The sequence below is a fragment of the Ricinus communis genome, chromosome 3 (assembly GCF_019578655.1).
Source record: "Ricinus communis isolate WT05 ecotype wild-type chromosome 3, ASM1957865v1, whole genome shotgun sequence".
Classification (NCBI taxonomy): Eukaryota; Viridiplantae; Streptophyta; class Magnoliopsida; order Malpighiales; family Euphorbiaceae; genus Ricinus; species Ricinus communis.
In genome coordinates this window covers 30,199,777-30,223,472 of record NC_063258.1, presented here as the reverse complement: position 1 = coordinate 30,223,472, position 23,696 = coordinate 30,199,777, and the positions used below count along the sequence as shown (strand labels likewise).

Sequence of the window (23,696 nt, the reverse complement as noted above, 5' to 3'; positions counted from 1 at the left end):
GAAAGCCACCGTCCAGGCATTCCAGCCAAAAAAAGGGCTCTGGACAGCTGTGAATTAGTCTCTTTTTACTTCTCGAGAATGATTATGTAATATCCACAAAATTTTGACTACATTCATATGTTTGTCTGCCATTAGTAATTTAATCGGCAATTAGTATTAACTCAAACTGTCAATTTTTGGAGACAAGATAGCAATACCCATTCGATCACTGGATAGTAGCCATACACGTGTGTTTTCCTTCTTGATAGAGACAGAATAAAGTTAGGCAATTACAAGCCACACAATTAAAGTAATAAAAAACTTGTGGCAGTTCCTTTAAAAAAGAAAAAGGCGATCAAAGATTCCTACCACACAAATAGAACCGTCCCTGCCATGAAGCAAAAGCCATTAAAAAGCAAGGCTGAGAGAAACCAGAAACCTGTATGAATGTTGTGATCACGGGCTTTATACATAATTTTGATTGGACATTTATTGATTAATTTTTGTCCTAGATTTCAATAGTATTACGTGTCAGATATTTGCATTTATGCTAACTGTTGTACTATTAAATTGTCATTTACAATAAATTACTTAAAAGTTTGCCAAATAAAATTTATTTTGATACCATTCCACCTTGAAATTTAAGTTTTACTTTTATTTTTGACTCTTTTCATTATTAGAATTCACTGCTAATTATCTTTTAGATAAGCGGATGCTTTAACTAATTTATTTGGCTTATACTAGTGGAGCGTTTAACTCTTTTTGTTTTAAGAATATAGATTGTTTGATATTTACCGACGCTAAATAACGGTTGATTTTTCTTTTTCTTTTTATTTTTTTTGTCAGAAAATTATTTGTTTAGCTCAGGACAATAGAATATAGCCGTTAATTCTAGACTTCCATTTGGTCTTTTTGTGAACTTTATCAATAAAAGGAAACCTTGTTTTTGTGTTGCGCTTAATACGATTAAAGTCTATAAAGAAGGTTTAGTTGAATTGCTAACATGATTAACTCTCAATAATGAAAGTTCTTGAACTTAAATTATTTTATGTTTTTACATTTGGTGAGTTTTACTTATTAAGTGTGTTTTTATGTTTGTGGTAAATATAAAAATAACTATTTTGTATTGTATATTTTCTAATTTACTAATCTTCCTTTAAATAGGGAAAAAATATTTATAAAACAAATAGCATCAAACTGGATTCATTCGCATAAATTTTTGCGAATAATTTTCTGAAAGTTAAAATTAAATTTAATATTAAAATTTAAATTTTAAAATTTATTTATTAAATTTAATAACAATTATAAGACTTAGAAATTTATAACAATTAAATCAAAATTTTATTTTTTATTAGTTAAAAATATTTTTCATTCATTAATATTTATATTATTACTTAAAATTAAATTTTAAATTTTAGATTTTGATTAAATATATTTTTGAGTTATAATATAATTTTTTTTTTTATTTTTAGAATTTGAATCTCAATGTAATGTGATCTGAATTTAAGGAGTAACCTTTGTCCAGTAAATTACCCTATAAATAAAAAATTTTACTGGTAAATATAATTTTTTAATAATATTAAATTTAAGGATAAAATTTAAAACTTTTTAGTTAATTAACACTAAGACCAACAGAGGATTTTATAGTTAACAAACATATGAAATTCAGAGACTTACTAATTTGAATATAAAATATAGAAAAATGTGCTTATAGTTATGAGTTAATCTCAAAGACTTCATATTAATCAATTATTTCTTTTTGTTTGGTTATTTCAATAAGTAATGTTTTAAAATTTGAAACAGATCGAACCAATAGGTTCAATTAGTTGAACTGGGAATTAGCGATTTGTTTTGTGCGATTAGGCTTTAAGAATTAAGAGTCCAATCAACTAAGGATTTGACTGGATTTATCTGCCTCTCTAACAAGATTTACTGTTTTAATTTGTTTTTTATAATAAATATTTTATCACATAGATTAGATCAATGGTTCAATACCGATTGAATGCATAGCCAGACTCTGGTCAATTTAATTACTGATTGGATTTTTAAAACATTGTTATAAAAATAATATTAATAGATTCTTATTTTTTTTGAAAGAATATTAATAGATTATATTATTTCTTTTTGAAGAGAATATTAATAGATTAATATTATTCTCAAATTAAAATGACCTTTAAAATGGAAAATGCCTGCTAAAATATGAAATTCCCTTCCTTTTATTCTCTTTCAGTTTTACTCCGGAGTGTGTTAAGAAAAAGAAAAAGAAATACACAGAGAGAGAGTCGGAGAGTGCAATGGCGGACAAGCCAAGCAGAGCGTTAGTGTTATACGGCGACGGATTAGCCCAATTGATCGATGAATCCCACACCCATATCCACTCTCTCGCTTCCAAAGCTTCTTGTGGTTTTTTGAGCCTCCCCAACGCCCCTTCTTCAGGTTGATTTTGATTCACAACTTTTTTCATAATAATTTTTGTGTTGATTCGGAAAATAGCTTTCATGGGTCCTTTAAGTTCAAACAATTCTGTTGATGAAATTTAAAGTAGAAATATGTTTGTACAGTAGCATCGAGGCGTTGTTTTTTTGTTTCATTTCTAGGCTTGTATTAGACAATTTAATCCAATATTTTACAACCCAGAATTCAGTGCTTTATTTGCACTGAATCTTTATACCTCCTGTTTATATATATATATATATATATATATATATATGTTGGAGCTTACTTGAAATTAGATTGCAGAAAGTGAAATATATATATATATATGTTGGAGCTTACTTGAAATTAGATTGCAGAAAGTGAAAATGAGAGGATAGTTAGGGAATTTGCACATCTGGTGGACGCATACGACGCATATCAAGAAATGGTAGGATATTTCTAAATATTTATTAGAAACAACACTACAGTGCTATCTATTGATAAGGTTTACTGATACTTACGTGTTATTGATGTACTTCAGAGTAATGAGAAGTGTACTTTGATACCAACCATATCACAGAGGTATTGGCAGTTTCAGTATGTAGATATTTCTGTATGTGTCTGTGTATATAGTGATAGTTATTATCAGTGAGAAAAGTATATTCTAATTTCATTCAGATAACACCAATTCACATTCAGGTTCATGGAAATGAAGGCTGCTATAATTACAGACAACCCCTCTTTGCAATCTTTTGGGAGTAAGCTTGGATTCACTGTATTGTCGTTCAAATGTTTAAATGGAACTCACAAGTCACACTATGAATCATCGTTTGAGGATCTGACCTCTGAATTGCTCAAGTTGCTTGGTTTTCAAGAAGGGAAAACAATTGAGGCAAGTCAATTTGATTTAGTAATTTTACACACAGGGGCTAGTGAATTATTGAATAGTGATAGCTCTGAGGCTACTGAATGTGATGCACATTATCTCAATTCTATGGTTAAAGAGACAATGTACAATGCAAAACCTGGTTCAGAAATTGGTTCTCGCCTGCACTTGTCCCTTGTGATGAGTTATGGGAATGCCTCTAAGATTGACAGTACTAATTTATCAGTTCTGGTTTCCAAAGATGAAATGAACTCTGATCTTTCCGTGCTTGTTCCTCGCCAAAGTTACACAATGAAAGGAGAAAAGCTGCGGGATAATGTTAGGTAAGAAATAAAATATAGCTGATTCTTGCAATACTTTCATATTCTTATGGATACAGCTAACTTGAGATCAGCAGGCACCATTGTCCGATGCTAATTGCTCAATGGCAGCATGCTGTAACCCGCAAGGATACTGCAGAGACATATTCTTATAAAGAATTTAAAGAGGTACAATTTAGATTGTCAGAGTCTTGCATAAATCTCTTATTATAGTCATTTAACGCCATTTAATATATCTCCTTGTTGCATGTCTAAAGATTATTCTAGTAGTATGTTTTGTAAGACGCTCAGCTCCATTTTTGCAGCATGGTGTAAATCTTGTAATACCGGCTGACAGATTTATCCATGAAGTTGCCTTTAAGCTGTGGAAGGCCCCCAAGTATGGAGCATGAGTTGCATCTCCCTGAAGTCTTGTAATAAGAGGCAACGTTTTGCATTAAAACCTTTTTGACATGAGCAGGGAAGATGATCCACAGTGAGCTATCTCACACGAGTAACATAAGCTTCTGTAATTCTTGTCAACGTTATTCTCTTCTAGGCAATATGTATACAGTACTAGATACTCGGAAATGTAGGACCCAATAATAAGCCAAGTAATGCTGGTTGCCCGTTTGCAGCACTTGATCTCCATAATGTATCGCAATTTTCATCTCCCTAATCACACTTCTGCAGGGGCATAATGTGTAGTTGGCTAGAATAGCTATTATGGTACTTGTTGAACTTTGCTTTTCTGTCAGTAGAATGTATGTGCAACAAGAAGATTAGATCAGTTTCTAGTCTCTAGATACTGATAACACAATTCTGAGAAAACGTTTCTGTTCTTGCGTGATAAAGGCATTTTTTGATTGGCGCCTGTGTCCGTAACATAAAATGAGTCCTGTAAATGCTTGATTGGCTGAAATGTGCAAGCACTGCCCCTTGCATGGTCGCTCAAAAGTCCGATTAACAATCAAATTGTAGAATTCATAAATTCGTGCAAAAAAGGGGCCAATTACCATATTAGTCAATTGTTCAGTTTCGTTTCAGAAACAACTCTATAATCAGTTCCAGTACATGATGCCATTAATGTATTATGAACACTTCAAAAATGAGCAAAGAATACACTGTTTCAGCTTTTACCCAAAAACAGAGTTTCAACAATTACTAAATTTCTAACAGGTATTTCATGCAGTAATTACCCAAGAGAAACCACCCTATAAGGAGAAAGGAGAACGACAACAGCCCGATTAAAAAGGGCCAGCCGACTAAAATAATACCTAGACAGAGCACCCCTATGCAAGGAAGGAATGATCTGATTACTGATTTCCAGCCAGTCCATTGCCCCTTAAACAGTATCAGTGCTGCCACACTTACCATGTTCCAATCCATTGATCTGTGGTAACAAAGTCTATTCAGGCAGTTGGCAACAAATGAATGAGAGTTGCAAGTGAACAGGTTGTAGGTTTTATGCTCGAAGTAGCGCATGCTCGACTGTAGAGCATCATCCCATGTCATGGCAGTCCCATACTCCGTGTGCATATAGCCATGATTGCATGTGTGCCCAGTTAAGTTCGGAGGAAAGCAACACTGATTTAACAACCCAAGCATCACAACAACAAAATCGTCAACAGATAAACAAATAGCATCTCTTTCATGAAGCAATGATGAAAGAATGAGGAACAAGTGCTAGATTATACATTCACAATCTCATTTGAGTTGCCATCTTATTTTGAGAAGACAAGGGGGCTCCTCAATATCTAATTTTGACTAAAAAGAAAATAAATGTCTATTTGAGTCCCTCCATTTGCATGTCTATATTACCTTTTCAAATAAATGGCAACTTTAACAATAGCAAGTGCAAGTTTGCATGCGTGTGTGAGAGAACAAACAGAGTGAACTAGGAAGCACTCATGATCTATACCTGCTCTCTATCAAGTTGAAGATATCTAGCCACTGCACCAAATGCAAAATCATCAATATTCACAAAACTGGATCCAGAAAAGTCTAAGATAGTTCCGTCCTCCCTGCAAATGCCAACATGCCCAATGAAAGGTGCCAACCATGAGACAACTGGGAGTGGAGTCCAAACTAGACAGCATGGAAACTTTGCTTTTCTTAGATCAACTTCATCCAGTGGCCAAAATTCATGCTGAAATCCTGATGCAGATTTCAAATTCTCAACGTCAGAAGCTCCTTTTATATCCATTACTGGAAATCTTCCACGCGGCATATGGCTTTGAGCCACTTTCTATAGCGAAAGGTCAATAATAAATCAAACGACACCCTCAGACATAATAGACCTGCGTAATTTAATCAAGTAAAGAGAAACACACAGCTTAGTCCCTTCTAAAAGGAAACTCTGCATACACATAAGGTGATAACTAAATTTAAAATACCTATTAATACAGCATTAATTCAAAAGATTAAAAACACATCACATCCAATTACTTCATCTTCAGTTCCATTTCTCTTGATAAGCATGGCCAATAGTCTTTTCTTGTTCTGTGGGTTGCAGTGCATAAATACTTTACAATCTACTTATTAGACTAAGATCCATTACATTATCAATATGTCAATTATAATATTGATTAATTTTTTGATACCGAGCCTTGAGTCCATTACTTGTTCTCGTTGCTCTTACCTGACTGGTTTCTTTGTTTAAATTTTGGAACACAGTCCACGTTCCTGCTAAATAATTTCAAATTGGGAAATTTCGAAACTAGATCTTGCATACATACCAAATATAAGATTTTCTTGTATCAGTATCCTTTTTCCTCCAATTGGGTTGGGGAAAGAAAAAGGCACAAAATCTTCTAAGATCAAATATAGCCAAACCATCTAGATACAGACAACAATCCTTCCTAAAATTGCAATTTCAAAGTAAAAGTCAACAACTCACTACATCACTCTATCTCAGATAGCACTGGGTAGTGAAAATTTGAATAAAAAAATCAAACTAGAACCATAATAATCTCATTCCGTATAGAAGAAAGAAATCCCTATTTATAATCATTACAATATTTACAAAAATGGAACCAATGCTCCATTTTGTATATAAGCTGCATAATTCAAACTCCTGATCTCTACTTATGATCAAACAATGATTTTTACAATTTGAAAAACCAGAAACATAATGATCCTAACTCTATACTAAGCTACCTCTGTCTTAGATAGAAATCAATTGCATGCAAGAAGATCTCCATTTAACTAAAAGCATGGTGAATTTAGAGCATTCAAATAATAATTCTCCACGGAAATTAGAAATTTCTAAAGCAAGAAAGAAGCTTTTTGTTCAAGGGATTCATGCAAATGCTGCCCAGCATTGTCATTTTCCAATTCTAATATATCTTTTCAAGAAAAAGAACAGCCTGTGCAAAATAAAAGCCTTATCAAATGCACAAACCATATAATCCAATTCTAGTTACAGATAGACTCTAAAACAAAAAAACTAGCTAGATGATCGATGAATCAGACAACTTTCTCTACAGAATTACCTAATAACCAAACAAATGCTCTACCTTTATAGTAGCTGGGAAACCGGATTTTTTGACTCGCAGCAGAAAAAAAGAGAGAAGAAAAAAAAATAGATAAGAGAGCCTTAAAGTTTCCATATCTGTAAGTGAACCTTACACTGTATAAGCAATCAAAGAGAACCCAGAAGACTCCTCATAACATACGAAAGATCATTTAATGCACTAACACGAAAAAGAAATTAATAATAAAACAAAAGAAATAATGTATACTTACCTTTAAAGAGAAGCGATTTGCAGAGGAAGCAAAAGATTGGGCTGTATAAAGATAAAAGAAGAGGAAAAAGAACTTGACAAGAAATCACAAACTCAGAGAATAAGAATTACGAGAAAGCTTTTTCTGATGAAGTGGGTATTATTAAGAGCGTTGTTGATTGTGTACATGGTGTGTAGAGAAGCAGAGATACCCACGCAGCCTGAAGATTGAAGAAGACTGCTTTAATGGCAGTGGCGAAATTAGAACTCACCGTTCAAAAATTATTCACTCATACGTGAATTAAAAAATATAAATCTTTAACTGATATATTAATATTTCTTAGAACACTAAATTACAAATTTAAAAAAGTAAGTTAATTTAAAATGGGTAAAGAAATTATAATCTTAAATTGAGGAAAAATGTTATTATTAAATACAATGTTTTTATTGATTAAAAACTTAGTGATTTATAATATTATATTTTTACCAAAAATAATAAACTTTACCAATTGATTTGTAACGAGCAATAAACAAAAGCTCTAATCTTGGGATTTTAGGTTTGATTTTGATTTTATAGCGGTGAATTTGGATGCTTCAACTTTTCACATATAAAAATAATAATATAAGTCGGCGTTTAATAGATAAATATGGAAAATAATTATATATATAAATATTAATATTGATGTTGTTACTGTGGAAAGGTGCATTGAACCATTCCTGCGTTTAGCTTTCCATAGTGGACCCCACTTTGTGTTTGAGTAATTATAAGATCTTTTTCTTTTGCATCCTTACTCTACAGATACTTTTCTCAACCCTTTATTTTTAAATAGGAATTCCTTAAGTAATTTTATAAACTATTCAATAAATTTCAGTTTGTGCTTTTATATTTTAATTATGTATTAAATTATAATAATAAAAAATCTACAGTTTTATGAACAAAAATTATTTTTTATTAGAATAAATTATAAATTTCTAAATTTCATCTTATGAAAATAAATAGTTTTTAAATATATAAAGCCTAATAAATTATTAAAAAAGTAAGGATCCAAGATTTAATCATATATTTTTGACTTGAAATGCGTTAATTACCGTCTAAATATACCGAGCAAGCAGTGTCTGAAAAAAAGATGGGCAGCTCTGTCTGCCCAACCATTGCACGGAGGAGGATTGCTATTTGATCATCTTTCTATCTAAGAAAATTTTAAATGAAAAATAAAAATATTTTTTTTATTTATTTGCTATTTTTAGAAATAAAATAAAATATAATTCTTTTTGTATTTTATTAAATTAATTTGAAAAAGGCTTTAATTTTTTTTTATTTTAAAAACTAACAAAAATTATAAGTTTTTATTGAAATTAATAAATTTTTTAATAAAATTATACTGTAAAGTTTATAATTAATTAATTTGGTATTGTCTATTTTATTGTACAAAACACTATAAAATAAAATAAAAGATAAAAAAATTAAATACATCTAAATAAAGCAAACACTTAAACACACTTTGGTCTTATTTTTTTAAAATTTTTTTATAAAATTTAACCATTCAACCGCACATGTTAAATAATCTAAATTTACATTTAACCATTTAATCTTCAATGGCAAATGTATTTTGAAGCTACTTTGATAAAAGAAAAAATCTAACAAAATTTCATTTTAAAAATGTATTTAAATTATTGTTGAATATTGAAAAATATATATGAATTTTTTGAGTTAATATATTAGTTTTTAAAACAATTTATTTACTGCTTTTTCTAAATTCAATTTTGAAGAAAGAGTGTAATTTACAAAAATAGTTTTTCAAATTCAACAAAAAAATATATATATAAAAGTTAAAGTTGAAAAAACACTTTTGAAAACTTAATATTATTTTTCAAAATACTAACTTGAAAAGGAAGACTGAGAAAAATGGGAAAACTACAAAATTACTAACATTTTTCATGGATAAGAAAAAGTAGAAATCTAAAACATAAGTGAAATGCAATGTTTGGTGTTTTATCTGAACGAAAAGGTTGTCTGACTCAAGATTATATAATGAATATATGGATACTCTCCTAGAAATTTAAAATTGGGGATTCCCGCCTCTATTTTTAAAACAATTTCATTAAATTAATCATTTATTTATTTATTTCTGATTACATTTCTCAAAAACAATTATATATTATACTATAAGAGCATTTCCAATGATGTTCTTTATTTAAAATGTATAACTTCTATAATAAAAAGTATTTTAAAAAATATTTATATATAAAAAAATAAAATATTTCATTTAAATCTAATAAAATATTTATATTAAAGCAATAATAGTTTTAAGTTTTTTATTTTTAAATATCAATTAAATAAAAAATATAAAAAATTTATTATATATTTATTAAATATAAAATAAAGTATCAATTTCCGGTCTAAAGGCTCACATGATTGTTACGAAATTTCAATCCTTATCATCTAAAATTAAAGCAATGATCTGCTAGTATAAAAGAATCAAAGTTTCCAAAAATCTTGACAAATTTTCTTTTTAAAGAAAAGACTAAGATCACTAAGTATCAAAATTTTTCTCATGGGTACTTTTCTTTTTCTGTTTCTTGACGTGTTGGATAACCAACTATATTGATTGGATGATGGAAGAATTGACGTAGGCAAAGAATGAATATATAGTAAAGAAAATTTAGTAAGATTCCTGATAGGACAAAGCTCATGCCTGCAAAGACAGTTGAATCCAACCTGGTCCATCATGGACATATCTACAAGTTTCAACCCATATCTCCAGACATGCTTTTATATTAAAGCTATTTGCACACCCATGAACAAAATGGGTTGTCTGCTTCGACCACACCCCTCTTATTGCAGCCTTTTCAGTGCTCCATGATGTTTGCCGAGTTCTACCAGAAAAAACAAAAAGAATGCAGCATACAATGGATTCAGACAGAATGGCCTATCCCGAGAGGTGGGCTGCAGTTGTAAGCTGGCGGCGCATGACGCCACAGATTATCGAGCCATCTTTTAAGGAATTAAACCCTAATGGTTTAACCATCATTTATATTTTTTATATATATATCGTTTCCCATGTTTGTATCCATGCCTGTTAGCAGGAGTGAACTCATAATCACTCCATATTGTCAAGTTCATATCAACTGCCGAATAGTTTAAAAGAAGGGGAAAGCCAATAGATACAATGTATCATATCTTTTTATACTTTTACATATATAATCACGACTAAAGGTCTGTGCCCGTGGGACCTTTAACCATAAAATAAAAATTAGCAACCAAGATGGAATGGTATTTGATAGTTTGATAATCTCAAGCAATAGATTAGAAGCAAATCATCCCTGAAGTCTATAACCCAATCCACCCCCAAGATTAGATATAGTTTTCATCCCGTGATATAGCACATCAATCAACCCACAACATACATTAAACCCACTTAACACATAGGATAAAGGGTTCTGCACGACTCGAAGGTCTGTAACTTATCCATAGAATGCCTTATTATCATTATGCTAATCAAATTAGTGAGAAATTCTTACTCTACCACATGATTCGTAGATAAAACCAATTGTGCAACAACATATGTGGTATCATCTGTTAGTTATTACATTTGTATTAACCAATCAATACAAATACATCACTTATGACATATCAATATTTAATTCAATTTACCTATAGATGACTTGGTAAACTGAGTTTATTTAACATTTTCTCCAAAATCAAGACACATAACCTGAATCCAGGTAGCCCACTCTATTGAATGGCAACCCATGACAAAGCATCTATGACGTGAAGACAAACAAGAGAGAGGTGAGTAAATTTCAATGCTATTTCACTTGTCAATATGTTCACAATATTCTTCCACCATATGGAAGAATATCTTACAGTATGCAAGATATGGCCGCAGGCCACCTGTAAACCTGTACATAATTAGATATGTAGCTAGAATAAGCTAATAAATTTATGCTAACCTATACAAAGTATTAACAACTGCTTAATCTTTGGCAACTATGAAAGATCTGGCTCACCGCAGAATGCATCTGGCTCAAATGATCTGGCTGAATCATCGTTGTAAACTCCAGGTATAGTTCTATCTCTAGTTGCTTCAGATGTTACATATACGCCCTTTTGTGCTCCTTCAATATTGATGAAGAGAACAACACATCCAAGTAATAAGGTTGCAAGAGTTAGAAGAGTGTACTTTAATCTGCTCAGTACAGGCTTAACCTATATAAGAAATAGAAAATAAGGAACTTCAATTAGTTCTATTGTTAATTTCCTTAGCTTGATAGAAAGAGGCCATTAGTCTCCAAATTCTCCACTATCAATAGCAACGGAAAACACTCTAAAATAATGCACTTACTGAAAACGAACCAAGAAGTCGATCTCGTGCCAAAACTTCAGCTGTCTTCACCCATATCTGTTTAGTAGATTCAATTTATTTTCAGAACAAGTATGCAATATATATGTAAGTACTAGATCTACTTGACAACAATGTTTTATTTTTAACGTGTGGGGAATATGGAAGAAGCTTGAACCAAGCCTGCATTCTGGACCCTACAACTTAGCCAGCCAAGACACATGAATCCATTCTGACATTTTCTTGAAGTTACTTGGATGTCCTAAATTTGCGCAACTGTTTGTTGTGCAGTTTTAAGGGAAATCTAGTGGGGAACATTCAACAATCACAGTAAATAACTTATTTTTTCTTTTGGGTTTAAACAATTGGTCAAGTGGCATCTAGAACCAACTTTATGTACACCTCAAGCAATCTACTTTCATGGGCTAGTCCAATGGCGCAACTGCTCGGCCTGTGTACTCGGATATCGCCTTATGTCTGTTGGTCTGAGAAATCACAAGTCTTTGATGATACTACAACAAATGGAGAGCATTGACTTATTGAAACAAATGGCAAATCCAAACCATCGATTTAATTTTGGTTAGTTTGTAGGATGGCATTGGCTTTAAAGTTGAATTGCTAAAAGAAAAGCTAAAAAAGGCCAACGCTAGATTTCGTCATGGCATCTGGGCATAGAAAAAGTGACGAAAAGCGCATGGAACAATCCAAGGAAGATTAAAAAAATTTATGTACCTGACCATCATACCATCCAGTCTCTTCGTCTGCAACAAAAGAGAGATAAAAAAGCTGCCCATCATTCAATTAAAGATGAAAAATAGCCAATATGAAGTGCAAGAAAAGAAACAGAGAGAATTACATTCAACAGTGGCACTGAGCAATCGATTACCAACATAAGCCCAACCCAGATACATTCTCACAACAGCAAGACTAACAAGAAGAATCCCACTTGAAGCAGCTGCAATAATTGGTTTAAATGGCTCAGATTCTGGCCTAACAGAACCAAACCAAGCAACAGGTAATCCGATAAATAGTGCAAAAGAAGCGCCAGTAACGAACAAACGAGAGCAATACTCAACAATGTTACTAGCAGGCCAAGAAAATGGGAAGGAGGTGGAGAGACTCTGGTACTCGTTTATGGGCTGTTGTTCTAGTGGGACAGGGCACTCTGTTTCAGATGGTGTGTTGCTACCGTTTCTAAATGACGATAAGGGTAGTTTAGGGATTAGGTTTCTGCAGTGGCGCTGGTTAAATTTTGGTTTAGAGAAGGGGAAGATTGGTGAGAGGAGGTTGGGCGTGGAAGGGAAAAAGAAGATTGGAAGTGGTTTAGGTGATAAGTGAAGGTCTAAAATTCCCATGGCTAACTCTGTTTTTTGATCACCTGTTCAATCCAAATTGGACTTTGAGAAAGTTGATACTGCTAAATTTTTTTTTAAAAAAGAGAAGTTAAATATTCCGTTCTTTTATTTTAGGTATTGATAAGATGCACATCGCTTTATTCATAGACAGCAACTCCAGTGCTTAGCCGCATGATCAATGGCCAAGATCGATAAAAATAGTGAGCTGCCCACTAGATGATGACAAGTTCACGAAGGCAACTACTTGGCCCTATAACGTAGTCTGGTGAATTGAGAACCATTCGTGCACCAAGAAACCATTTTCAATCTGATTTTTGTTTGATAAATTTTGTTGCTTCAGTTTACAAAGGCAACTACAATAATCCACACTGGAATTCACAGTTAATTATTACAAGATTTCAGAACAAATGCAAAAATCTGCCAAAAGAAAAGAAGCAAAATATCAGATAAATATAAACACTTTATCAAGATAATTCTTCACTTGTTTTTTTTTTTTTTTTTTGGTTTCTTTTTTCTTCTCTTTTTTTACTTTTCCACAATGACCTGCAGGGATCACATGTATACAATTCCGGAGTTGGGATTGCTTACCCAAACAAGACCTCCACAGAAGAAGAAAATTAAATTGAAAAATTATTTTCTCTTTCTCTTTCTTTTTCTTTTTCTTTTTCACTTTCCTTTTTTTAGGATTTCTTACAAGTAAGATTAATGATACTAATTATTTATGCTACTAAAAGCAACTTTCCAATGATATCCTCCACTGCACTTGTGCAGTTTTATAATGAGGATTTCCGCTCTGCTGAACTGACGGTCTTGTGCTTAGTCCCCACTTTGATTGAACCAACACATCGCCGTCCAGTAATTCTCTTACTTTGCATCAAATAGAAAAGAGACTTATGTGGTTGCTCCAGCTCTTCGAGCAGAGAACCAACTTAAACTGCAGTAGCACTGATCCGGTCACTCTGTTGTTTGATTTGTATGCTATGATCTTTCAACACGTAAACGTTGAATGTGACGTAGCTGTGATATAAGTTGTGAAAAAGAGGGCCGCAAGTCTGGCTCCCTGCAGAAGCAATCCAAGCTGATCATCATAGCATACCCAAATTCGTGAGGAAAATAATAGCCAAGTCTACAACTTACCTTTGCCAACAATCATTTATTATCTCAGCAATTGCTGGATCAACGTCCTCTGGAATCTCAAGCCGTTTATTCTGGAATCCCACAGCTCCCACAACCTGCATCGGGTTCAAGCCTTTCCAAGGGATTTGACAGGTGGCCAACTCCCATAAGATCATACCAAAACTGTATACATCACATCTGAAAGGGAGCAATTCCAGTTGTATGACAAACATGCTTCAGTGAATGTTCCAAAAAAACGCCATGTCCAGCCACGCCTATCAGTATCAAGTATGATGTGCATGAGTGTTAATTTCACTTACTTCTCATTTGCTGGTTCATTCCTTAGGACTTCTGGTGCCATCCATTCAGGCTACAGTGCAAAAGCAGAGTTCTCACTTGTTATTTGGTTAAAAAGAATAATATGAGAATAATAAGAGAAAACCCATCAGACTTGTATGATGAAGTCTTACCGTTCCAGCAGTAGACTTTGAAGACAGGAAAGTATGGTGCTTCAAGCGCGACAATCCAAAATCGCAGACCTGCGGAAAGAAGTATGCAAGCATGTTTGGGAAAATAATATCCATTACTTCCTCCAGCAAAAAAACAATTTAGGTCAACTCTGATCTCATTAAAAAATTAGCACAGCTGGGGGATAATTTGAGAGGGAGAATTTAGATTTTAACCTTAACAACCCAATTTTTGTCAACAAGGAGATTTGGAGACTTTAAATCCCGATGCACGATGGGAGGATGGCTTGTGTGCAAGTAATTCATTCCCTTGGCCTGCACAAGACCATTTTACTTGATAGAATGCCGGAAAATAGAATGAGCTAAAACAAAATGACCAGAAGAGAAATTCTGACTGGTACCACATCAAGAGCCATCCGCATTCGCCTCTTTTCATCAATTTGTGGATTAGGACGATGCAGTAACCTATATAGACTCCCTCTGCACACCAATAAGTACGGAACATGATAAGAACAAAAGCAAGCAATTTATTAATTAACACGATGGCAACTAATTTTCATTGAAAAGATTCCGAGGCAGAAACTAGGACGATAATGAAACTCCAAAACATCTCCTACAATTACCTCTAATTGCATTATTAACCATTAGACTTCACTTTCCTTTGAAATGATATTATATTACATATCTAAGACTAATATACACTTTTACATGTGATCTGCAGAGTAGAGAATGACCTGAGATTTGACTGCGATCACACATTGCATAAATATTGGGTATAAATCAACATGCAAAATCTGAGAACAACCAAGATTAAATTCACAATCTTTGTCAAGAATAACACTTAAAGCTTTCACCATAACATTGATTCAGCTCATAATAAGACTATTATGAACAATGTATGGGGGCTAACTAACTGCTCCCAAGAACAGAATCATGCCATAGATCCACCAGTAGTTTGTGATAGAGAGAAAGGGAGATAGGGAGAAATAAAGAGAGATAGAAAGAAACCTGGGCAAGAATTCTGTCAGTATTGACAGGTGTGGGGGCCGAGTAACTGCTCCCATGAACAGAACAACATTAGGATGTCTTAATCTTAACATGATTTCAGCCTGCATAAAGCAATTGATGAGAGTCAATTCAATTATTAAAAAACCACAATTATATGATCAGACAGTTGTCATATAAAAGTGTACAACGTAGAAAGCTAATAAAGGTGCTTACTTCACATTTGAACTGAACCAATGCATCTCCAGATAAATCTTGATCTAAAAATTTCTTTACAGCAACTTCCTGTCATGCAGAAAAAATTATTTGACATCAAGATAAACAACAATGCTTTTAGAAATAAAATAGTCAATCCATTAGATTTCCTGTCATAAGCTAAAATTTCAGACAGCAAGCCCCATGCTCTTGCTAACTAAATCAATAATTCCTTGTGAAACTTATTGCAGAGGCATTACCAAAGATGTTATAGACTTGCTATAATGGATCACTATCATTGCAGAAATGCAATAAATATTAATCGTGGCAATTTCAAAACCAATTAATGTGCCTATATAGAAGAAGAATGCCCGTATCACCAAAATTCTTAAACATATTATCATAACTGCGGCCAGTAATATATTATAATATGCCTATGATTGAATAATTATACTTTGTTAAAGGATATAACTTACAGTGCCATTCCAATCTGCATGGTACACCTCACCATATGAACCTGCATCACAATATGTTACTTAAGACTATTATTTTTATTTTGAAATCACATAAGACTATTATTGAAAAAGCACATAGCAGTCACACACACACATATAGCACACTAATACTAGTTGCATCTATAAAAATTAAATCAAATATCTGCTTAACAAGAAATGACGAGATGCCATTGACTAATATGTTAACTGGATTACCATATCTTCTCAACTAGGGATTTCAAGACCATCCAAAAACATAATAGCTTAGCAAACTATTAGATTGGGTAAGATAGAATACCAACGAAAGCTTTAACAAAATAGATACCCTATTGGGAACCCGTGTATAGAAAAGGTGGTTTGCCTTTCAATGGCATTATCTAACCTTATTGCAAGCATGCCTGCCTTGTTTGGTGGGACAACCAACCAACATATGCTTTACCATAATGGACACGCACGTCTCTCTAAAAGGTATCACTCCAAATTTTGATGAATGATTTAAATACGAGTGGAAGTAAAATGAATATTTCAGTTTCTTTCCCTTCTCAAATTGCAATCGTTTAAATTCAGTTACCATTAACCATATGGTCAACAAATAAGAACTATATTCCCAGACATATGTGGGTAGTGCTTAAAAATAAAAATAAAAATAAAAGTTGAATGAAATGCAGAGGCCAACTTTTTGAAAAAACAAAGAAAGTTGAATCACTAATTCATACATAATTATACTTCTGTACAGAATGACTTAAGACTAACCAAAATGGACCATGAAGTTGGTAGTCCTAATGCAAACTACATGTTTCATAATAACACTATAATTAATCCAACTTTTATGCACTCTCAAGAAAATCCGCTTTAAGTATTTTTTTTCCACATATAAGAAGTATATATGCCTTCACAATGGTCAGCTCTGAAGCCCCTCTTTGCAAATCAGAAAAATAAGAATGATTTCTACGGAGTAAGTATTTTGAACAAAAAAAACTACTATTAAAGAAACCATTACTCTAAAGGCAGCTACACGAAAAGTTGGAAGCCAGAAAGAACTCCTAGCACTAGTATCAAATTCAAAAGCTGATATTATTGCATGAATCTCCAACAGTTGCTTTCCTTTTTAACATCACAGTTGAATATCTCCATAAGAATGATTCTTACCTATACCAATACGTTCACCAATCTGCAAATCCTCCCATGGGATTTCCCATTCAGCAACCTCCCCCAGCATTGGGTGAATTTTCTCACTGTAACCATTGCAAGAAATATGCAGAGCACTGTTGGACGTTCCGATCAACTTCATAGCAGATTCTTTGCCTGTTTCCATGTTAAAGTTTCTCCCCAGCTTCTCTTGGAAGCATCGGTTATCATCATCACAGTCCAAGGCATCTTCAGATTGCAACTGACAAGAGTCAACTGCTGATGGTAAAGAAGGTTCATGAATTTGATTCCCATGCATCGGCCTTCCAACCATTACTAGTGGATCATTATGAATAGTATCTGCACCTATAGCACCTATCTGCAATTCTTGTTTGATTCTATTCTCAACAAGTAAAGGTCCGTCACTTGACGCATCAGAGGACAAAAACGCTTTAGATTTCAGGAACTCCACTTCCATTTCTCTCTGTTGTTTAGCTGTCCTGTCAGCAGTCCATCCTTGCTCAGCATTACATCTACCATTGTTAAGTGCATCCTCAGTAGTCAAGGATTCATGGGACTGCATATGCCTTGCCAATGACTTACCCAAATGACAATAACGTCCATCACCTGGATTTACGCCATTTTTCAGATAAATTTGTTCAAGAGCCTTCCCTTCACCCATGACCTGCTGGTTTGTATCTGAAAATAAATCTGGAGGTGGTGATGCACCACTCTCTAACAGAACAGCATGTAATTTCTGCGCAAATTCAGGATCTTTTGCAGCAGAGATAACATACTTAGAGACATTTTTTACTTTAATGTTTTCTGCCAATGATGGCCTTCCAGTACCTAATGAGTTATGATGTGGTTTGTGAGATGATGGGAAAAACTTAGCAAACTCCTGTTCAAATGTCTCAATTTGGTTTTTCTCAACTAGGCTTGTGTGAGCTTCATTTGTTTTAATGCCTAGAAACAAATCCTCTTCAGTCCTTGAGGCTCCGAGATGGTAAACTCTATTCAGATGAGGTGAAACTGCTATATCCCTAGATTCTTCACCAAGTAACAAAGAAGAACGTTTGGCTGTTTCAGTAAGATCAGCAAAGCCCCTCGCATCAAATCCAGTGTTTAAGAGATGGCTGCTGGGTAACTCAGCGGGAATCAGTGTTCCAGGAGCACCCATCAGATCAATGATATACTCACTGCATCATGTCAATGCAACAAACATATAAGCAACAAGAAAATTCCCATTATACTTTATTAGGAAGAAGGCGAATAAGTGAATAACATATAGCAGATCCAAACATTAAGACAGCAGAGATAAAAACAAATTTTTTTTTTTGAAATAAGTATACAAATGATGATGAATTGACATTTGACTAAGAATGATAGTTTGCACCAGCATGTCTTGAAAAAGTAATATTAGATATTCTTCAAATGTTTCTAATAAAGTGCACCTTAGACATGATGAAAATGTTTGCCAAGTTAGAACACAGAATCCAGCTGTGGTCACAATATATACGAAAAGATCATACATAGAGTATTTATAGAACCACAGTTGTTAGAACCGCATGGTTCTCAATTCAAATCTTACAACTTGATTTGATTCCCTATCCTAGCAATTTGAATAGTGAAATGCCATGTACTTGAATCATGGCCCAATCAAGCAGTTTGCTAGTGAATTGGGAAAATCAATACAATTCGACTGATTCAATCAATTTTTTTCTTTATCACATTCATAGGACCCAGAAGATTTAGCACTCAATTTAACTTCAAAATCATTGTAAATGAAACCACTACAACTTTCCCCAAGTATTTGAAGTCAGATTATTATTATTAAAAAAAGCAAAAATCTACACTGAGCTAAATAGTAAACTTAACTGAATAAGTCTTAAGATTGCATGCATTTGCATCTTCTATCCTATTATAATCTTCCCCAATTATTCCAAGATCCACCCTAGTGTAGGCTTACAATTCTTTTTGCACTACATAAATGGTAGACTAATAGTACATGTTATCATATAAATATGCCTTTCAATGTTTATTTGATTTATATAAACTTTTCTTATTTTAAGAGAATTGATCATGTTGAGGACTTAAACCTTGATTACTTTATAAGCGAGACTTGGCCGTATGATCCTAAGAAATGATCCACATATCTCAAATTTTTATTTACATGTTTGTTTTACATGGAGCTACATCATAGCTAAATGGTTTAAGAATCCATATTAAATTTTAGGTTTTGATTTTTTATTCACAAATAAGAATTTCGATTCTTAATTTGACAACGATATACAGCATACACTACAAACACCAATTCAAAATACATGCTTCACTAAACACTAAATTACAATTTAAAAGAAAAAAGATCAAGTAAAAAGACAATCACCTTTCATTATCAATCCTAATCAGATTTACAGCTCCATCATCAGTACCAGTGTAGTAACTCCCCTTAACCAGCATGCATGGAAGATTAATTCTATCAGCTAGCACCTAACACCACAAGACTGAAATAGTTAATTTTGAGCAGATAATCCTTTGAAAGGACCTAGAGAAGTTGAAAAGGATAATAACTGTTTCTCGCAAATTGCAATTACATTATGATGATTGAAAATTTGAAATAAACAAGATGCCTCATTTTAAGTCAAGGAGTTCACAAGCTTTATTAATCAGCCAGTTTCATTTATTACCATGAGTTAAAAGAGATCTCACAACCTTAAAAAGCAAAGCCCTATGGCGTGAAAGTCCTACATCAAGACGTCCAAGGGGAATAACAATGGAATTCAGAGCATTCCGTAACTCATAACTTCTCTTGGTCCACCTTGTCGATATCTCATCAGCATCACCAACTGGACCGCCCATTCTATCAACAACAAGATCAGCCAGTTTCTGAATTAATCCATTTAAAGGCAAGCCGTCAGAGACTCGTTGCTCCAGGGACATGATATAAGCTTTTCTCTCAAGCTCTCGCAATTCGGGATCCATAAAGCGGTTTACCAATACCACTTCATAATCAACATTATCCAAAATGGATATTGCTTGTAGATCCACTAATAATGGCATCTTCCCTTGGATGACAGAATTTGAGGAAATGCAATACACATCATAAAAGCCATCCATCACCTTGTCATTATAATTTACAACATTATAGCTCTGCATGAAACACATTTGAAAATTAGTGATTAATTGGATAGGTAACAAATACATTTTCACTAGATAAACATAAACTTGGTAGGGAAAGTTCTAATAAAAATGTCAAAAACGTGATCCATTTATTTTCACTAGGGAGTAGCAGGTTAAAGAATGAAACTAAAAGCTCGAGTCCTAGATTGTTTCTTTTGTATTTTTTGTGTGGTCAAATAGAAATTCTTTCACATAATAATATCTACATGTATGCAACCTCCCAAAGCCAACCTCCTAATTAACTGAAAGACATGCAAAACAAATAGAAAAAGCATACGCGCCCTCATATTCGAATTTTACATAACCTGTTGGTCAACAACTAAATTTCCATTCCTCTTCAGATTAAGTGAATCCCATATTAGAGCTTTTCGTTGGGACAAAATACAAAAGATATTTGAAATAAGGTTAGGAGCTGATACAACAGATATGAAGAGATTCAATAAAATGCTTGATTACCACTTTCAGTTCTCATAAGCATCATAGCTTAAAACTAGTCTGAAGCAGAGGCCAATGAAAGCCTCCGCATGGTAAACCACATAGAAAATATGACGGATTTATGTTTTCAACACATGGAAATACTATCATGTTCCTTCAAAATGCCAGTCATTAATTACTTCCCATAAGCTCTATCGAAGCTATTTCACTACTCTGCTCAATATGGATTTTAACTAATCATATTCCTGACACCGAACACTTCTATATTACATGCCAAAATAAGTCCATAAAACATAAACTAAAACAAGAAAAATTTTAATTGCACTTCATCCACATAACAGTTAAGGAAAATTTCTATGGAGCAAAATAAACATTGGAAATGAGATCCATAGTGAAACTCAATTCACAAAAATCAATCATACCTCTGTAGTAAATGAAGTAGCGAAAAAGGTAAAATTAAGGTTTACACCAAGTTTAAGCAGCTCCACAATCAGAATGCTCCAACTTAAGTACAAAACAATATATATTCTAATTCTCTACAAAACATTAAAACATAATGTGCTCTGGAAAAGATAAGAAAAAGCCAACTAATTACAGGTCCCAAGCGAGTCTAAAATGATAAACCAATGATAAATTCAGAATCAAACTGATTTACAACAGGAAATGAAAATACAAATCGTACCCGCATGAGATCCAGATTTCAAAAAAATAATAATAATAAACACATTAACTTTAACTCGTTGAAATAATTTTTTTTTTTTACACCTAAAATGAGGCAATATATATTGACAATCAATCTTACCCAATAACGCAGCGAGAGAGACTGATTAACAGCATCGCTAACAGAAACTGAAGACACAGGGCAACCAAGGCTAATCCTCTTAGCTGCGTCGATCTGAGCAGATTCAGGATCCGTACGCATATCCGGATCCGAAACACTAATTGCCAAAGCTAATTGTACCTGAAACTCCTCTTCTAATAAACTAAAATCCGCAGCACCACCACCGCTACTGCTAATACTACTCCCATCCACCACGGCTAGCGGCGGCGATGATGATGATGATGATGATTCAACCGCCGCAATTGAAGAAGATGCCGCGGCGCTAGGGTTAACAACCGGTCGAGTAGCAGTAGTCGCCGCCGTCGTCTCCGCTAATCGCTGGTGGTCATTGATTCCGCCGCCGATATGTAATTTTCTTAGTAGATGTTTCATCTTCGACATCGATCATTAACGATTCCAAAACAAATTTCCTTCTTCTTCTTCTTCTTCTTCTTCTTCTTCTTCTTTTTTTTTTTTTTTAATTTTTTTAAAGGTCTGTTTTTGTTTTTTCTTTGTATTTACATCTACTACTGGCTTAACGTGCGCCTTTTTTTATTGATTTATTTTTATCCATCTTTTTGTAAATAGAGAAGAGAAGATTCGCTTAACCTACGCACTTGATCGCGCACACTTCCTCGTCAAGCTACCAGTACTAACAAAACAACACACCACCACTTAATTAAAATTAACCGCTCACCCCATTCCCTCCAACACTGCTGCCTACGCTATTTCTAATTTTTCTATTTTGACAAGTCAATTTTCGCCTACCCTACTGTTCCCTGCGTTCGTTATCATCGTTACCGCGATGCTTTTCATTTCATCTTCACCGTCCAAATTTCGGATTTTATCTTCACTGATTTTATCATTAATTATCATCGTCCAAAACCTTTTATCATTAGTTTACAAAATTTTGTGAAGCAGTGCGAGCATACTAATGCATTTTTTATATCTTTTATTTTTTTTTTATTTATATAAATTATTAAAAAAATTAAACTGTTAATATTTATAAAAATATAGAAGTAAATAATAATAATAATATAAAAAATATATTAAATTTAAATAAAAGAATTTCTAAAATATTTCTTATTATAAAATTTATACCCTTTAAAATAAACAATACCATAACAAATATTGTGATAGCGTTGAATGATAGTATTATGCATGGCAGGTCTGCATCCCATTCGCCTCCTAATTACGTATTGTCTTCTTAATTGTCATTGAATTGATAGGTTGGTATGGCTAAAATTAAGTGCCAGCTACAATTTTCTTTCAGTGCAACTCCTTTATTTCTATTTATGGTAGTTAAATAAATTTGCTTAATTACGGTAACCAAAAAAATTATAATTATATATTTTATGAAAAAATAAACTTCATTTACTATAAAAAGATTTAATCTCAATTTATGTAAGTTATTGCAGGAAAAAATGTAATTAAATAAATTGATATAAAGTGATTTGATATAAGAATATATTCTGTAGAGGTGGTACCACATCGCGTATGTAATAATTTATTAGTGTGGACACTTTGTTGTTGATGCCAAATTAATTTTGAGATTGTGCCCATCTCTTGTTTTCGTCTCAATATAATGGCTTTCTAAAGTTATATCTAATTTAATTTTTCAACCTTTATATATTTGGTCCCTGACATGTTAATTGTGAAAACGCAACGCAACTCTAACGGAACAGGCCAACGGGGAAAACAGAGAGCGCAAGTGAACCTGTACACATGGGATCGTCTTTCCTTTTTCTTTCTAATACATGAGGATTATGTCAATGCCTGTGACTTGGATTTGAATTGACCTTGCATTTGTTAGCATTTCTTTTCGTTTTTAATTCGTCTATCTAAGATAAGATA

General features: G+C 33.2%; 4 protein-coding genes across 6 annotated transcripts; 1 reads left to right on the top strand and 3 right to left on the bottom strand.

Annotated features, from left to right (window-relative positions):
• The first annotated feature begins 2,150 nt into the window (after nucleotides 1–2,150).
• On the top strand, nucleotides 2,151–4,228 carry LOC8275603. Its single transcript, XM_002516404.4, has 6 exons — nucleotides 2,151–2,415; nucleotides 2,772–2,842; nucleotides 2,936–2,976; nucleotides 3,094–3,603; nucleotides 3,678–3,768; nucleotides 3,906–4,228. The coding sequence occupies exons 1-6, from the start codon at nucleotides 2,274–2,276 to the stop codon at nucleotides 3,990–3,992; spliced, it is 942 nt and encodes a 313-aa protein (XP_002516450.1). The 5' UTR covers nucleotides 2,151–2,273; the 3' UTR covers nucleotides 3,993–4,228.
• Nucleotides 4,229–4,688: 460 nt separating this feature from the next.
• On the bottom strand, nucleotides 4,689–7,688 carry LOC8275602 (protein REVERSION-TO-ETHYLENE SENSITIVITY1). 2 transcript variants are annotated; one of them, XM_015717654.3, is made up of 3 exons: nucleotides 7,327–7,688; nucleotides 5,501–5,827; nucleotides 4,689–5,166 (listed from the first exon to the last, which is right to left on the bottom strand). In XM_015717654.3, exons 2-3 carry the CDS (start codon nucleotides 5,807–5,809, stop codon nucleotides 4,744–4,746), a joined length of 732 nt encoding a protein of 243 aa, XP_015573140.2. In that variant the 5' UTR covers nucleotides 5,810–5,827; nucleotides 7,327–7,688; the 3' UTR covers nucleotides 4,689–4,743. The 2 variants fall into 2 exon arrangements, with proteins under 2 accessions (XP_015573140.2, XP_015573139.2); XM_015717653.3 differs by having other exon boundaries at nucleotides 5,501–5,879; nucleotides 7,327–7,686.
• Nucleotides 7,689–10,855: 3,167 nt separating this feature from the next.
• Nucleotides 10,856–13,152, bottom strand: LOC8275601 (uncharacterized protein ycf36). 2 transcript variants are annotated; one of them, XM_002516402.4, is made up of 5 exons: nucleotides 12,504–13,152; nucleotides 12,380–12,408; nucleotides 11,651–11,707; nucleotides 11,316–11,514; nucleotides 10,856–11,207 (listed from the first exon to the last, which is right to left on the bottom strand). In XM_002516402.4, the coding sequence occupies exons 1-5, from the start codon at nucleotides 13,000–13,002 to the stop codon at nucleotides 11,041–11,043; spliced, it is 951 nt and encodes a 316-aa protein (XP_002516448.2). In that variant the 5' UTR covers nucleotides 13,003–13,152; the 3' UTR covers nucleotides 10,856–11,040. The 2 variants fall into 2 exon arrangements, with proteins under 2 accessions (XP_002516448.2, XP_025012673.1); XM_025156905.2 differs by having other exon boundaries at nucleotides 11,099–11,514.
• Nucleotides 13,153–13,356: 204 nt separating this feature from the next.
• On the bottom strand, nucleotides 13,357–22,562 carry LOC8275600 (serine/threonine-protein kinase EDR1). The gene is made up of 13 exons (XM_002516401.3): nucleotides 21,825–22,562; nucleotides 20,120–20,557; nucleotides 19,794–19,897; nucleotides 17,429–18,606; nucleotides 16,262–16,302; nucleotides 15,807–15,875; nucleotides 15,594–15,694; nucleotides 14,987–15,065; nucleotides 14,802–14,900; nucleotides 14,589–14,657; nucleotides 14,439–14,488; nucleotides 14,140–14,316; nucleotides 13,357–14,062 (listed from the first exon to the last, which is right to left on the bottom strand). The coding sequence occupies exons 1-13, from the start codon at nucleotides 22,242–22,244 to the stop codon at nucleotides 13,981–13,983; spliced, it is 2,907 nt and encodes a 968-aa protein (XP_002516447.1). The 5' UTR covers nucleotides 22,245–22,562; the 3' UTR covers nucleotides 13,357–13,980.
• Nucleotides 22,563–23,696: the final 1,134 nt, after the last annotated feature.

Coding starts and splice junctions, on each gene's coding strand:
- LOC8275601 (XM_002516402.4), bottom strand. CDS start 13,002: ATGGGAATTTTAGACCTTCACTTATCACCTAAACCACTTCCAATCTTC. Junction 12,409..12,503: donor GCTCAGTGCCACTGTTGAAT/GTAATTCTCTCT, acceptor CTTTTGTTGCAG/ACGAAGAGACTGGATGGTAT. Junction 11,515..11,650: donor GACTTCTTGGTTCGTTTTCA/GTAAGTGCATTA, acceptor TTTCTTATATAG/GTTAAGCCTGTACTGAGCAG.
- LOC8275600 (XM_002516401.3), bottom strand. CDS start 22,244: ATGTCGAAGATGAAACATCTACTAAGAAAATTACATATCGGCGGCGGA. Junction 20,558..21,824: donor CTCTCTCGCTGCGTTATTGG/GTAAGATTGATT, acceptor TGTTTCATGCAG/AGCTATAATGTTGTAAATTA. Junction 14,063..14,139: donor ATAAATGATTGTTGGCAAAG/GTAAGTTGTAGA, acceptor TTGCTTCTGCAG/GGAGCCAGACTTGCGGCCCT.
- LOC8275602 (XM_015717654.3), bottom strand. CDS start 5,809: ATGCCGCGTGGAAGATTTCCAGTAATGGATATAAAAGGAGCTTCTGAC. Junction 5,167..5,500: donor TTCAACTTGATAGAGAGCAG/GTATAGATCATG, acceptor TTGTTAAATCAG/TGTTGCTTTCCTCCGAACTT.
- LOC8275603 (XM_002516404.4), top strand. CDS start 2,274: ATGGCGGACAAGCCAAGCAGAGCGTTAGTGTTATACGGCGACGGATTA. Junction 3,604..3,677: donor AAGCTGCGGGATAATGTTAG/GTAAGAAATAAA, acceptor TGAGATCAGCAG/GCACCATTGTCCGATGCTAA. Junction 3,769..3,905: donor CTTATAAAGAATTTAAAGAG/GTACAATTTAGA, acceptor CCATTTTTGCAG/CATGGTGTAAATCTTGTAAT.